Source organism: Salmo trutta, chromosome 40 (genome assembly GCF_901001165.1).
Source record: "Salmo trutta chromosome 40, fSalTru1.1, whole genome shotgun sequence".
NCBI classification, from domain to species: Eukaryota; Metazoa; Chordata; class Actinopteri; order Salmoniformes; family Salmonidae; genus Salmo; species Salmo trutta.
Genome location: NC_042996.1, coordinates 21,240,200 through 21,257,016, shown reverse-complemented (window position 1 = coordinate 21,257,016; position 16,817 = coordinate 21,240,200). Strand labels below are relative to the sequence as shown.

At 45.0% G+C, this 16,817-nt stretch overlaps 1 protein-coding gene across 1 annotated transcript in view; it reads left to right on the top strand.

The window, feature by feature from the left end:
• The window catches only part of LOC115180577 (synapsin-3-like), a 139,092-nt gene that overhangs the window by 45,857 nt on the left and 76,418 nt on the right, over positions 1–16,817 (top strand). Inside the window, exon 4 of the mRNA XM_029742765.1 lies at positions 8,913–9,004. Coding sequence (XP_029598625.1) covers positions 8,913–9,004 — 92 coding nt within the window. The remainder of the gene's footprint in view (positions 1–8,912; positions 9,005–16,817) is intronic.

Here is a 16,817-nt window from a genome sequence, read left to right as displayed (position 1 = left end):
CCAGCATGTTAAATGTGTAGCTATTCCCTCCGCAAGGCAATCAAACAAGCAAAGCGTCAGTATAGAGACAAAGTAGAGTCACAATTCAACGGCTCAAACACGATACGTATGTGGCAGTGTCTACAGTCAATCACGGATTACAAAAAGAGACCAGCCCCATCGCGGACATCGACGTCTTGCTCCCAGACAAATTAAACAACTTATTTGCTCGCTTTGAGGACAATACAGTGCTACTGACATGGCCGCTACCAATGCCTGTGGGCTCCCCTTCTCCGTGGCCAACGTGAGTAAAATATTTAAACGTGTTAACCCTCGCAAGGCTGCCGGGACCAGACGGCATCCCTAGCCATGTCCTCAGAGCTTGCTCAGACCAGCTGTCTGGTGTGCTTATGGACATATTCAATCAATCCCTATCCCAGTCTGCTGTGCCCACATGCTTCAAAATGGCCACCATTGTTCCTGTCCCCAAGAAAGCAGAAGTAACTGAACTAAATGATTATCGCCCCGTAGCACTCACTTCTGTCATCATGAAGTGCTTTGAGAGACTAGTCAAGGATCATATCACCTACCTGATACCCTAGACGCAATCGCCATCACACTGCACTCTGCCCTATCCCATCTGGACCTATGTAAGAATGCTGTTCATTGACTATAGCTCAGCATTTAACACCATAGTACCCTCCAAACTCGTCATTAAGCTCAAGACACTGGGTCTCGACCCCGCCCTGTGCAACTGGGTCCTGGACTTCCTGATGGGCCGCCCCCAGGTGGTGAAAGAAGGAAACAATATCTCCACCCGCTGATCCTCAACACTGGGGCCCCACAAGGGTGCGTTCTCAGCCCTCTCCTGTACTCCCTGTTCACCCATGACTGCTTGGCCATGCATGCCTCCAACTCAATCATCAAGTTTGCAGGTGACACTACAGTGGTAGGACGGCCTACAGGGAGGAAGTGAGGGCCCTCAGAGTGTGGTGTCTGGAAAATAACCTCTCACTCAACGTCAACAAAACAAAGGACATGATCGTGGACTCCAGGAAACAGCAGAGGGAGCATCCCCCCATCCACATCGACGGGACAGTAGTGGAGAAGGTGAAAAGTTGTAAGTTCCTCGGCGTACACATCACGGACAAACTGAAATGGTCCACCCACAAAGATAATGTGGTGAAGAAGGCACAACAGTGCCTCTTCAACCTCCAGGAGGCTGAAGAAATGTGGCTTGTTACCTAAAACACTAACAAACTTTTGCAGATGCACAATCGAGAGCATCCTGTCCGGCTGTATCCCCGCCTGCTATGGAAACTGCTCCACCCACAACCGCAAGGCACTCCAGAGGGTAGTGCGGTCTGCACAACGCATCACTGGGGGCAAATTACCTGCCCTTCAGGACACCTACACCACCCGATATCACAGGAAGGCCAAAAAGATCATCAAGGACAACAACCACCCGAGCCACTGCCTGTTCACCCTGCTATCATCCAGAAGGCGAGGTCAGTACAGGTGCATCAAAGCGGGGACCGAGAGACTGAAAAACAGCTTCTATCTCAAGGCCATCAGACTGTTAAACAACCATCACTAACATAGAGTGGCTGGTGCCAACATACAGACTCATCTCTGACCACTTTAATACATTTAGTAAATGGATTTAATAAAGGTATCACTAGTCACTTTAAATAACGGCACTTTAATAATGTCTACATATCCTACATTACTCATCTCATATGTATATACTGTATTCTATACCATCTGCTGCATCTTGCCTATGCCGCTCGGCCACCGCTCATCCATATATTTATATGTACATATTCTTATTCACCCCTTTACGTTTGTGTGTATATGGTAGTTGTTGTGAATTTGTTAGATTACTTGTTAGATATTGCTGCACTGTCGGAACTAGAAGCACAAGCATTTCGCTACACTCACATTAACATCTGCTAACCATGTGTAAGTGAACAATAAAATTTGCTTTGATTTGAAATGTGCAACCAGAGGGGAAAAAAACTCTAGACCACCTTTACTCCACACACAGAGACGCATACAAGCTCTCCCTCGCCCTCCATTTGGCAAATCTGACCATAATTCTATCCTCCTGATTTCTGCTTACAAGCTAAAATTAAAGCATGCAGCACCAGTGACTTGGTCAATAAAAAAGTGGTCAGATGAAGCAGATGCTAAGCTACAGGACTGTTTTGCTAGCACAGACTGGAAAATGTTCCGGGATTCTTCCGATGGCATTGAGGAGTACACCACATCAGTCACTGGCTTCATCAATAAGTGCATTGATGACTTCGTCCCCACAGTGACTGTACCTACATGCCCCAACCAGAAGCCATGGATTACAGGGAGCATCCGTACTGAGCTAAAGGGTAGAGCTGGGAAGCACAGCCGAGAGCCGCCCCGTGACACAAGTCTACCAGACGAGCTAAATTACTTCTATGCTCGCTTAGAGGCAAGTAACACTGCAACATGCATGAGAGCATTAGCTGTTCTGGACGACTTGTGTGATCACGCTCTCCACAGCCGATGTGAGTAAGACCTTTAAACAGGTCAACCAACATTCACAAGGCCGCAAGGCCAGACAGATTACCAGGACATGTACTCAGAGCATGCGCTGGCCAACTGGCAAGTGTCTTCACTGACATGTTCAACCTCTCCCTGTCTGAGTCGGTAATACCAACATGTTTGAAGCAGACCACCATAGTCCCTGTGCCCAAGAACACTAAGGTAACCTGCCTAAATGACTACAGCACTCACGTCTGTAGCCATGAAGTGCTTTGTAAGGCTGGTCATGGCTCACATCAACACCATTATCCCAGTAACCCTAGACCCACTCCAATTTGCATACCACCCCAACAAATCCACAGATGATGCAAACACCTTCCTCTGCAACTGGATCCTGGACGTCCCCTGACGGGCCGCACCCAGGTGGTAAGGGTAGGTAACAACACAACCACCACGCTGATCCTCAACAGGGGGGCCCCTCAGGGGTGCGTGCTCAGTCCCCTCCTGTACTAAATATATATTTTAACTTTTTTTAACTAGGCAAGTCGGCTAAGAACAAATTCTTATTTACAATGACGGCCTACCCCAGTCAAACCTGAACGACACTGGGCCAATTGTGCACCGCCCTATGGAACTCCCAATTACTGCCAGATGTGATACAGCCTGGATTCGAACCAGGGACTGTATTTTATTTTATTTAACCTTTATTTAACTAGGCAAGTCAGTTAAGAACAAATTCTAATTTACAATGACAGTCTAGGAACAGTGGGTTAACTGCCTTGTTCAGGGGCAGAATGACAGATTTGTACCTTGTCAGCTTGGGGATTTGATCTAGAAACCTTTCGGTTACTGGCCCAATGCTCTAACCACAAGGCTACCTGCCGCCCCAACTAGTGATGCCTCTTGCACTGAGATGCATTGCCTTAGAACGCTGCGCCACTCGGGAGCTGTTCACTCATGACTGCACGGCCAGGGACGACTCCAACACCATCATTAAGTAAGCTGATGACACAACAGTGGTAGGCCTGATCACCGACAACGACGAGACAGCCTATAGGGAGGAGGTCAGAGACATGACCTCAAGACAAAGGAGATGATTGTGGACTACAGGAAAAGGATGACCGAGCACGCCCGCATTCTCATCGACGGGCTGTAGTGGAGCAGGTTGAGAGCTTCAAATTCCTTGGCGTCCACATCACCAACAAACTAACATGGTCCAAGCACATCAAGACAGTCGTGAAGAGGGCACAACAAAACGTATTCCCCCTCAGGAAACTGAAAAGATTTGGCATGTGTCCTCAGATCCTCAAAGTTCTACAGCTACACCATCGAGAGCATCCTGACTGGTTGCATCACTGCCTGGTATGGCAACTGCTCGGCCTCCGAACAGCAAGGCACTACAGAGGGTAGTGCGTACGGCCCAGTACATCACTGGGGCCAAGCTTTCTGCCATCCAGGACCTCTATACCATGCGGTGTCAGAGGAAGGCCCTAAAAATTGTAAAAGATTCCAGCCACCCTAGTCATAGACTGTTCTCTCTGCTACTGCATGGCAAGCGGTACTGGAGTGCCAAGTCTAGGACCAAAAGGCTTCTAAACAGCTTCTACCCCCAAGCCATAAGACTCCTGAACATCTAATCAAATGGCTACCCAGACTATATGCATTGCCGCCCCCCTCTTTTACGCTGCTGCTACTCTCTGTTATTGTCCGCATAGTCACTTTAATAACTCTACCTACATGTACATATTACCTAAATTACCTTGACTAACCAGTGCACCCGCACATTGACTCTGTACCGGTACCCCCTGTGTATAGCCTCGTTATTGTTATTTTACTGCTGCTCTCTAATTATTTGTTACTTTTATTTGGTTTTATTTTTAGGTATTTTTCTTAACTGCATAGTTGGTTAAGGGCTTTTAAGTAAGCATTTCACTGTAAGGTCTACACCTGTTGTATTTGGCGCATGTGACAAATCAAATTTGATTTGATACACAAATTCGTGGACAAGTTTGGGTTATGCATGTGCACAAGTCCAGATTTGACCAAGGCAGCTACAAGGATGGAACACTACAGAGCCACGAGAGAGACTTTAATCAGTTAAATCATGGAACACTCTTCTTGAGGCCAGGGTATGGTTTTAAAAACAATCACATATTGCACAGTTAGTACTTAAGATCCTGTTCCTCGAATATTAACAGGTTGTGGAAGATTTGGTGTGAGTATCATTTAGGCACTCATTGAAATCCTAGAAAGATGGCTCTCTGGCCAGACTGCTTGGTATGTTGGATACCAGCGTCAAAGATCTGTACTGCAGCCTCCTGGCACATTTAGAAATACTGCAACTGTAACACAGAGTTCCAGCATTAAATGAGTGGCGGTTATAGAGGAAAGAAGAATCGTGTACTGGGGGCAGTTTAAGGGGAGAGAAGGCAGTTCCCATGTATCCTGTCCTGTTTTCCTTTCCCAGGGTGAGAGCTGCTCTAACACAAATCTGAATCTATTACCCTGATGGTAACCATGGCACTGTCAAACGGGCCCTGTGTCCCGGGCACTCGCCCCAGTCACAAAAACGGCTCATCCATAACTGTCCAATGACAGAGGGCCCCACCGAGCCAGCCAGCCAATAGCAGGAGTTGTGGAGCGTTTTTGGTTGCTGCCAGAAACTAGCCCACTCTTCTGGTTTTATCTGGTCACAGCAAATGTCAATGTAGGCCCCTGCTGAGGGATTGCAATTTGCCAGGGGGATGAGTTGCAGATCTGTATACTGGATTGTGTGGCGTGTGTGTAGTGTGTGTGTGTGTGTGTGTGTGTGTGTGTGTGTGTGTGTGTGTGTGTGTGTGTGTGTGTGTGTGTGTGTGTGTGTGTGTGTGTGTGTGTGTGTGTGAGAGAGAGAAAGTTAGCGCCTCTGTGTGTCTGTTACGTCTTTTAAGAGTCTTTCTTTGTGATGGCAAAGCATTGTGCCGAGCACACAGATGTTTCGCTTAAAGGCGGGTATCAGTGGAGAGGAGCTGAGGAGAGGAAGGGAGCCAAGTTCCAGTGTGTTGTGTCTTTGAGGCGCATTGAGAGTGAGTGGCGCCTCGCTGTCCCGTAAATGAGATTAGGGCATTTACTCGCCCCCTGCTCTCTTCTTCTCCTCTGTAAGCGCAACACAATAAATGAAAAGAGGGGGTATTTTTTTACAGAAAAAAAATACTGTTTTGTTAAGTTGGCACATTGTTCTGGAAACAAACGAATGAGGAAGACATACTCCCACATACTTTTTGTTTGTGCTGGCCACAATTGAGCATTTTGAATAGGATTCTGGAGTATATTGGTTGCAACAAACTGTACAGAAGACACTGTTTTCTATTCAAATAAATGGAGGCTTTGGCCTGCATCCTTTCCTACAAAGTATCCACTCTGCAGAGACCCAGATAGATAGCTGAAGAGCAACGCTGGTGCCTCACAAACAACAAACACTGGAAGTTAAGGAAAGTAATGGTCTCTTCAGGTTGTGGCCTTTTTGAGATTGACACATATTAGGGAGGTTTCAGAGTGCTTCTGAGGTTAGAGGACAAGCTCATGTTTCTCCATCAATACTTCAGAGGCTGAACTCACATTGCCTGTATCGGAACTTTAAGTCATCCATGTTCTGGTGGAGTTTTTGTCATCCACGTTCATCGGCCAAATACAATGCCTCCACAGATGGCTTTTGTTTTTCTATTTGCACAGCACATGTTCTAACGACGTTCTGTGGCTTTACTTTGACAGAGTTCATATTAAAACTAGAGCAGCTAAACAATATCAGTACCGTTCTGTGTTTGTGACTCCACCACAATCTGAATATAGACGTTGTGTACAAAACGTTAAGAACACCTTTCTAATATTGACTTGCATCCCTGCCTTTTTGTCCTCAGAACAGACTCAATTCATCGGGTCATGGACTCTACAAGGTGTCGAAAGCCTTCCACAGGGAAGCTGGGCCATGTTGACTCCAAAGTTGGCTGGATGTCCTTTGGGTGGTGGACCATTCTTGATACACACAGGAAACTGTTGAGCGTGAAAAATCCAGCAGCGTTGCAGTTCTTGACACAAACCGGTACACGTGGCACCTACTACCATACCCCATTCAGAGGCACATAAATATTTTTCTCTTGCAAAATCCATGTCTCAATTGTCTCAAAGCTTTAAAATCCTTCTTTGACCTGTCTTCCTTCATCTACACTGACTTGAAGTGGATTTAACAAATGAGATAAATAACTGACCATAGCTTTCATCATGATTCACCTGGTCAGTCTATATCATGGAGAGTTCATAATGTTTTGTACACTCAGCGTAGCTTGTTTATTCAGATGAGTAACTCATTGTTTAACTATGTAGCCTATAGGAAGAGTGAATTATTGAATTTGGCCCACCACGAGCCCATGTAGGTTCATCATATGACAAATTATATCACCAACACGCTCTCTGTAAAGTTGTATTTGGGAGTCAACCAGGTCCGCCAAATTGAATTTTTCATAGTAGAAAAGTTGCAGGACTACACATTGAGGACCCATTAAAATGCCTGCATTAGTGTCACGCTAAATTCTTCAAAGTGATGTTAAGTCTGACAAATGTTACCACTAGACGTCGGAGGTCAACATCTTGCTGTTCCGAGGTCAAGCTCTTACTGATCTGTCTCTGGGGCTTTTGGTTCATAACCTCTAATGGGAGCACCTAGCTAGGACTTGGAGGGCCTAAGACGAGCTCTACTCTAACTCTGTAACATCCCACATTGCAGTATACAGACTGAAACCGATCCTTCTTGACATTTGACCCCTAACCCTCACCTATCCTTCCATCCTGAGTAGACTGGCCTCCCCATCTCCACAGAGCTAACATGTTGGAAGCATGTTCATAGTAAAGTAAGGCAGGAATGTTGTTTCTTCTTTAGGGTTCATTAGCTTTTTGGCCCTCAGTGAAGCTAAATCTGTTAGGGTACCAACACCCAAACAAGGTCACCAAGGCCAAAAACAACGACATGAACCCAGCATATCATCAAACAAAACCTCAAACTGAAATGACTGCAGTGATTTTGTTATTTTATTATGATTTGAAAAAATATGTAAAATGTGTTTTAAATGTAGCGTTTAATTCCTTCCTGATTCCTGGCTTAGGACAGCATCATTCATTGGCCTGTCTATCTCTGTGGTTCTCTAGCATAAATATGGTGTGTTTTATCAGCCCTGACTTTAGCAGACATGCCATACATAGAGGATGTGTGTCTCAATAACAAGTTCCCCCACTGGGCCACACCCATTGGCGCAAGTGCCTGATTGTACAGTATTTACCTTGCAGCAAAATGTACTAATGGCTAATAATGTATGTGATCTGTGTCTGGGCTGAAGCGGATATAGGTAGTAGGAATCTATTATGAATTTATAACATTTAGGCACAATATGCATTTAACACGTGTCCCCTTGCGAGGTACTATCCTGAGAACACAGTCAGCCAGTGAGAGACTAAATAAAAACAGATTCATGGGAGTTAAATCTCTGGAGCAAATCTATTTCTAACGTGTAATTACATAAGAGACAATGGAGGCACTTGGCCCCTAATGCCCCATTCTAGTCCCTCTGTTCCCAGAGCTCTCTCCCAGACAGGCCAAGCTGCAGTGTCCCTTCCCCTCCAGAGAGGATCTCTGCTCTGCCTGGGAGTTTGATCAAGTCATTAAGTAGCTGCCTGGGCTAAAGCCTCCCTCCCTGTCACAAGACCTCTGCTGTCCTGTCCTCTCCGGGAGGCCACAGACACAGACAGACTCTGGATAACTTGATTAGTCTATCTGTCTCTCCTCTCTCCTCTCTGACTCTGTATCTCTCTCTTTGTCCTCTCTCTCTCTCTCTCTCTCTCTCTCTCTCTCTCTCTCTCTCTCTCTCTCTCTCTCTCTCTGTCCCCCACCCCTCACATAGAAATAGTATTACCACTCATTGTGGCCTCCTTGACTTGGTGTTTCTCGTTATAGTAACTCTATTTCTATGGCCGCTCATGCCCCTAGAGAAGGGGTGACCTGAGCTTAAGTGGTTAGAGCCTACCACACCACTCACTTACACATGACATCATAGATTCTGAGTGATGGGTGTTTTCTGTTGCAAACTATTTTGAACGTTGATGTTTCCCACTCACATCCAAGCGTGGCACCATTAGTGTGTGTGTGTGTGTGTGTGTGTGTGTGTGCGTGGAATGTTTTACTCTCATATAGTTCAGTTATTTTACAGAAAGCCATAGGAAAGGGCTGGTGGCTTTTATGTTAGTGTTGAAAAGTTAGAGGACTGTTTTATGTTGTTGATTCAGGCCTATATACACCAAATGGAAATTGTGTTTTACAGTAATTTGCTACTTCTATCCCCCAGTGAATAATGTATAATCAGCGTGGTGTTTTTCTCCTTGTTTCACAGGCTGAGTTCTCAGAGATCAACCTGGCTTCGTACATGAACACTGGGTGTATGATTGATATGCAGGCCATAAGAGGAGGAACCAAACTGGTCAGGTAAGGTAACAAAGAGAGAGAGAGCGATGGAAGGAGATGGAGAAAGAGAGAACGATCCCTGTATGTCCGTCAGTAGCTCTGCTCTGACGCATTTGCCCACGCATCTTCAGTCTCCCTCAGTGGGTCCAGACAATTGCTCCAGTTATTCCCTTTCAACAGCCATCAGCTACATTGTAGACAAGTAATGTGTGTGTGTGTGTGTGTGTGTGTGTGTGTGTGTGTGTGTGTGTGTGTGTGTGTGTGTGTGTGTGTGTGTGTGTGTGTGTGTGTGTGTATACATTTGCTTTCAGTCACAAAAAAAGGACATCACAAAAGACGATGGAGCCAGTGGGAAACGATATGAAAAGGACTGGCTATTACTGTCACGCAAAACATTTCTGTGAATACCTCTGAAAAGAGGTACAGCATCAAAAGCACCCCAACCTTATTACCTCTGTATCCTTCCTCCCAGCCCAAACACTACTACTCAGAGTTCCAGAATTCCCTCCTCAATTTTGTTCTGCGTTCCATACGTCAGCAAGGCTCCAAAATGGAACCGTCTTCACATAACCTCTTTACATAGCAACTTCTTCCTCTGTGGGCTGCAGTAGAGCAGTTTTTCTGGTAGTTTGGGAGTTGACGTTACCCCCTGCCTCTCTCTTCCTTCATGTAGCAGGTTTTCAGGCCCTGATTAGTAAATTAGATTAGCTAATGAGGTGCATGCTGCTGTGGTACATCAGACCACTGCTTGTTTCACAGCCTTCTGGGGAATGCACTAGCCTGGTCCCAGATCTGTTTGTGCTGTCTTACCATCGGCATAACAATGACCATAGGAGTTGGAACAAACAGATCTGGGACCAGGCTAGTAATGTACTACTCAGCTCTATGCTGGCATCGCAACGATAGTTTATCGCTGTAATGAACGTTGTGTTTTTCTTGTGTACACATAATCTGAAAAAACAACCTTCAGTGTTGGATCTGGCAGTCGTACAGGAAATGTTCAGGAAACGAGTCCGTGTGTAGTTTGAAGCAGTTTGAAGTTAAGTCAAGGATACACAGTGGCTAGAATAGACAGATTGTAGTGTTGTGTATCATGCCATTCTGTTGTAGCTTGTTGTCTGGGAGGTGGATGCCTTCCTGGCTGTCCATCACTGAGGTTATTGTATTGCTTGCCTGTATTATGTAATCAATTCCCATGGTTTGACTGCAATAGAGAGTCAATGCCCACATGAAAAATACTACAGCTTACTATAGAATACTACAGTACTTACTATAGAATTCTGTCGAATACTATACTACAAACTAGGGCTGACCCCAATGAGTCAACTGGTTGATTGTTTTTTCGTTAGGCTGTTGGGTCAAGATTGTTTTAGTAGAGCAGTAACAAATATATATACAGTTGAAGTCGGAAGTTTACATACACCTTAGCCAAATACATTTAAACTCAGTTTTTCACAATTCCTGACATTTAATCCTAGTAAAAATTCCCTGTCTTAGTTCAGTTAGGATCACCACTTTATTTTAAGAATGTGAAATGTCAGAATAATAGTAGAGAGAATTATTTCTTTCTGCTTTTATTTCTTTCACCAGTCCCTCCTGCAGCAAAACACCACCACAACATGATGCTGCCACTCCCGTGCTTCACGGTTGGGATGGTGTTCTTCGGCTTGCAAGCGTCCCCCTTTTTCCACCAAACATCATTATGCCCAAACAGTTCTATTTTTGTTTCATCAGACTAGAGGACATTTCTCTAAAAAGATCGATCTTTGTCACCATGTGCAGTTGCAAACCGTAGTCTGGCTTTTTTATGGCGGTTTTGGAGCAGTGGCTTCTTCCTTGCTGAGCAGCCTTTTAGATTATGCCGATATAGGACTCATTTTACTGTGGATATAGATACTTTTGTACCTGTTTCCTCCAGCATCTTCAAAAGGTCCTTTGCTGTTGTTCTGGTACATTCATCTCTAGGAGACAGAACGCGTCTCCTTCCTGAGCGGTATGATGGCTGCGTGGTCCCATGGTGTTTATACTTGCGTACTATTGTTTGTACAGATGAACGTGGTACCTTCAGGCGTTTGGAAATTTCTCCCAAGGATGAACCAGACTTATGTAGGTCTACGAATTATTTCTGAGGTCTTGGCTGATTTTTTTTATTTTTATTATTATTATTATTATTTTTTGATGTCAAGCAGAGGCACTGAGTTTGAAGGTAGGCCTTGAAATACATCCACAGGTACACCTCCAATTGACTCAAATGATGTCAATTAGCCTTTCAGAAGCTTCTAAAGCCATGACATCATTTTCTGGAATTTTCCAAGCTGTTTAAAAGCGCAGTCAACTTAGTGTGTGTAAACTTCTGACCCACTGGAATTGTGATACAGTGAAATAATCTGTCTGTAAACAGTTGTTGGAAAAATGACTTGTGTCATGCACAACGTAGATGTCCTAACCAACTTGCCAAAACAATAGTTTGTTAACAAGAAATTTGTGGAGTGGTTGAAAAACGAGTTTTAATGACTCCAACCTAAGTGTATGTAAACTTCCGACTTCAACTGTATGTACACAATACTTGTCAAAAGTTTTAGAACACATGCCCATTCAAGGGTTTTTCTTTATTTTTACTATGTTCTACATTGTAGAATAATAGTGAAGACATCAAAACTATGAAGTTACAAATATGGAATCATGTAGTAACCAAAAAAGTGTTAAACAAATCAAAATATATTTTAGATTCTTCAAAGTAGCCACCCTTTGCCTTCACACACTCTTGGCATTCTCTCAACCAGCTTCACCTGGAATGCTTTTCAAACAGTCTTGAAGGAGTTTCCACATATGCTCAGCACTTGTTGGATGCGTTTCCTTCACTCTGCGGTCCAACTCATCCCAAATTATCTCAATTGTGTTGAGGTTGGGTGATTGTGGAGGCCAGGTCATCTGATGCAGCACTCATGACTCTCCTTCTTGGTCAAATACCCCTTACACAGCCTGTATGTGTGTTGGGTCATTGTCCTGTTGAAAAACAAATGATAGTCCCACTAAGTGCAAACCAGATGGGATGGCGTTTCGCTGCAGAGTGCTGTGTTGGCCATGCTGGTTAAGTGTGCCTTGAATTCTAAATAAATCACTGACAGTGTCACCAGCAAAGCATCCCCACACCATCACACCTCCTGTTCTATGCTTTACGTTGAGAACTACACATGCAGAGATCATGCGTTCACCTACACTGTCTCATAAAGATACGGAGATTGGAACCAAAAATCTCAAATTTGGACTCATCATACCAAAAGACAAATTTCCACCGGTCTAATGTCCGTTGCTCATGTTTCTTGACCCAAGCAAGTCTCTTCTTCTTATTGGTGTCGTTTAGTAGTGGTTTCTTTGCAGCAAAATCAACCATGAAGGCCTGATTCACGCAGTCTCCTCTGAACAGTGGATGTTGAGATATGTCTGTTACTTGAACTCTGTGAAGCATTTATTTGGGTGGCAATCTGAGGTGCACTTAACTCCAGAGGTAACTCTGGCTCTTCCATTCTTGTGGCGGTCCTAATGAGAGCCAGTTTCATCATAGCACTTGATGGTTTTTGCGACTGCAACTGATTAAACTTTCAAAGTTCTTGAATTCTTCCGTATTGACAGACCTTCATGTCTTAAAGTAATGATGGATTGTCGTTTATCTTTGCTTATTTGAGCTGTTCTTGCCATAATATGTACTTGGTCTTTTACCAAATAGGGCTATCTTCTGTATACCTCCCCTACCTTGTCACAACACAGGAACAGGATCTCAAGCAGTATAACATTTGAGGTGCCGGTACTCCACTCTTGTGAGCTCCTGCCCAAGTCAAGTACTGCTTCTTGTCCCTTGCGCAAATAGCCTACAGCTGTGTCTGTCCCAAGCTCACTGGCACAGGAAACTCTGAGGGCCTAGAATATTTTTTTACAGGCCATGTATAGCCAATGTGATCTTATAGGATATTTATTTTTATCAGGATATTTTCTACCTGCAGGCTGCTATGGTTTTATTTGTTGGCTTTATGGAGGCTATTTTTACATCGTTGGCAATGGCAATAGAAGTTACTTTTTAGGTTTGTATTATTTTCATTTAGATTTGGATAGAATTTTGAATAACCACATGACAACGATTTTGTTATTATATATGTTATTATATATGAAATGAAACTTTCACAAAAATGTGCATATGAGAATTATAACTGGCATGCAGATCGGTAGAAATGGTAAGATAAATTGGCATTCCACATGAGAAAAGTTGCGGACTCCTCCTGTAGCCTATTACTGGCACTTTCAAGAGAGTAATGGCAGAATCTGAGAAAGTCAGCAAGAGCGAGAGGAGGATGCTCTTTTTTTTGGGGGGGGTGATATCTAGATCTCTGGTGCCCTCTTGAGGCATTATTTCATCAAACCATGAGCTTAAATAGTACTTACATACCCCAACCAGAAGCCATGGATTACAGGCAACATCCACACTGAGCCAAAGGGTAGAGCTGATGCTTTCAAGGAGCGGGAAGCTTATAAGAAATCCCGTTATGCCCTCTGACGAACCATCAAACAGGCAAAGCGTCAATACAGGACTAAGATCGAAACATACTACATTGGCTCCGACGCTCGTCGGATGTGGCAGAGCTTGCAAACTACTACAGACTACAAAGGGAAGCAGAGCCGAGAGCTGCCCAGTGACACGAGCTTACCAGATGAGCTGAAGGATTTCTATGCAAGTAACACTGAAACATGCATGAGACAATCAGCTGTTCCGGACGACTGTGGGATCACACTCTCCGCAGGAGATGTGAGTAAGACCTTTAACCAGGTCAACATTCACAAGACCGGGGCCAGGGCCAGACTGATTACCAGGACGTGTACTCCGAGCATGCGCTGACCAACTGGCAAGTGGCTTCACTGATATTTTCAACCTCTCCCTGTCTGAATCTGTAATACTAACATGTACTCCCTGTTCACTCATGACAGCACAGCCAGGGACGACTCCAACACCATCACGTTTGCCGATGACACAACAGTGGTATGCCTGATCACCAACAATGATGAGCCAGCCTATAGGGAGGAGGTCCGAGACCTGACCGTGTGGTGCAAGGACAACAACCTCTCCCTTAATATGATCAAGACAAAGGAGATGATTGTGGACTACAGGAAAAGGAGGACCGAGCACACCCACATTCTCATCGACTAGGCTGTAGTGGAGGAGGTTGAAAGCTTCAAGTTTGTTGGTGTCCACATCACCAACAAACTAACATGGTCCAAGCACACCAAGACAGTCGTGAAGAGGCATGACAAACCTATTCCCCCTCAGGAGACTGAAAAGATTTGGCATGGGTCCTCAGATCCTCAAAAAGTTCTACAGCTGCACCATCGAGAGTATCCTGACGGGTTGCATCACTGCCTGGTATGGCAACTGCTCATTCTCCAACCGCAAGGCACTGCAGAGGGTAGTGCGTACAGCCCAGTACATCACTGGGGCCAAGCTTCCTACCATCCAGGACCTCTATACCAGGCGGTGTCAGAGGAAGGCCCTAAAAATTGTAAAAGACTCCAGCCACCCTAGTCGTGGCTGTTCTCTATGCTACTGCATGGCAAGCGGTACCGGAGCGCCAAGTCTAGGTCCAAGAGGCTTCTAAACAGCTTCTACCCCAAAGCCATAAGACTCCTGAACACTAATACCCAGACTATTTCTACCTCGACTATTTGAATTGCCCCCCCCCGTTCTACGCTGCTGCTACTCTCTGTTATTATCTATGCATAGTCACTTTAATAACTCTACCGACATTTACATATTACCTCGACTAACCGGTGCCCCCGCACATTGACTCTGTAATGTTACCCCCTGTATATAGCCTCGCTATTGTTTTTTTTACTGCTGTTCTTTAATTATTTGTTACTTTTATTTCTTCATTTTTGGGGGGTATTTTCTTAAAACTCTATTGTTGGATAAGGGCTTGTAAGTAAGCATTTCACTGTAACCTGTTTTATTAGGTGCATGTGACAAATACAATTTGATTTAAAGCATAATACAAGCTCAATTCATATACCTGTTTTTATAAAAAATCATAGGGTATGTCTACAGTATATTTGATGTTTGAAAATTACTACCAATCGATTGGTCGAAAGAACAGATGACTTTTGGTCGACAAAGATTTTTGTAGTCGGGGATAGCGCTACTACACGCTGTAGTATTCCTCGATCATATGTAGTACTATATATAATGTTGTAGAATACTAAAGTAAGTACTACAGTAATGTCCACAAAAACACTACATTTTTTTTCAACTATAGTAAATACTACAGTGTTTAATTTCCATATACCCTGCCCATCCCCTTCCCCCACATCCCAATTTGTGCCACCCGTAAGAGAGAAACCTACATGCCAAGTATAGATCATATAAACTCAGCAAAAAAAGAAACGTCCTTTCACTGTCAACTGCGTTTATTTTCAGCAAACTTAACATGTGTAAATATTTGTATGAGCATAGCAAGATTTAACAACCGAGACATAAACTGAACAAGTTCCACAGACATGTGACTAACAGAAATTGAATAATGTGTCCCTGAACAAAGGGTGGGGGGGTCAAAATCAAAAGTACCAGTCAGTATCTGGTGTGGCCACCAGCTGCATTAAGTACTGCAGAGCATCTCCTCCTCATGGACTGCACCAGATTTGCCAGATCTTGCTGTGAGATGTCACCACAATCTTCCACCAAGGCACCTGCAAGTTCCCGGACATTACTGGGAGGAATGGCCCTAGCCCTCACCCTCCGATCCAACAGGTCCCGGACATGCTCAATGGGATTGAGATCCGGGCTCTTCGCTGGCCATGGCAGAACACTGACATTCCTGTCTTGCAGGAAATCATGCACAGAACGAGCAGTATGGCTGGTGGCATTGTCATGCTGGAGGGTCATGTCAGGATGAGCCTGCAGGAAGGGTACCACATGAGGGAGGAGGATGTCTTCCCTGTAACGCACAGCGTTGAGATTGCCTGCAATGACAACAAGCTCAGTCCAATGATGCTGTGATACACCGCCTCAGACCATGACGGACCCTCCAAATCGATCCCGCTCCAGAGTACAGACCTCGGTGTAACTCTCATTCCTTCGACGATCAACGCGATATCCGACCATCACCCCCGGTGAGACAAAACCGCGACTCCTCAGTGAAGAACACTTTTTGCCTGTCCTGTCTGGTCCAGCGATGATGGGCTTGTGCCCATAGGCGACATTGTTGCCGATGATGTCTGGTGAGGACCTGCCTTACAACAGGCCTACAAGCCCTCAGTCCAGGCACTCTCAGCCTATTGCGGACAGCCTGAGCATTAATGGAGGGATTTTGCGTTCCTGGTGTAACTCGGGCAGTTGTTGTTGCCATCCTGTACCTGTCCCGCATGTGTGATGTTCAGATGTACCGATCCTGTGCAGGTGTTGTTACACGTGGTCTGCCACTACGAGGACGACCAGCTGTCCGTCCTGTCTCCCTGTAGCGCTGTCTTGGGCGTCTCACAGTACGGACATTGCAATTTATTGCCCTGGCCACATCTGCAGTCCTCATGCCTCCTTGCAGCATGCCTAAGGCACATTCACGCAGATGAGCAGGGACCCTGAGCATCTTTCAAGACTCTTCCCAGAGCTGGCCGCCTAGCCACACTGAGCAATCGGGGGAGAAGTGCCTCGGTCAGGGAGGTGACCAAGAACCCGATGGTCATTCTGACAGAGCTCCAGAGTTCCTCTGTGGAGATGGGAGAACCTTCCATAAGGATAACTATCTCTGCAGCACTCCACCAATCAGACATTTATGGTAGTCCAGACGGAAGCCACTCA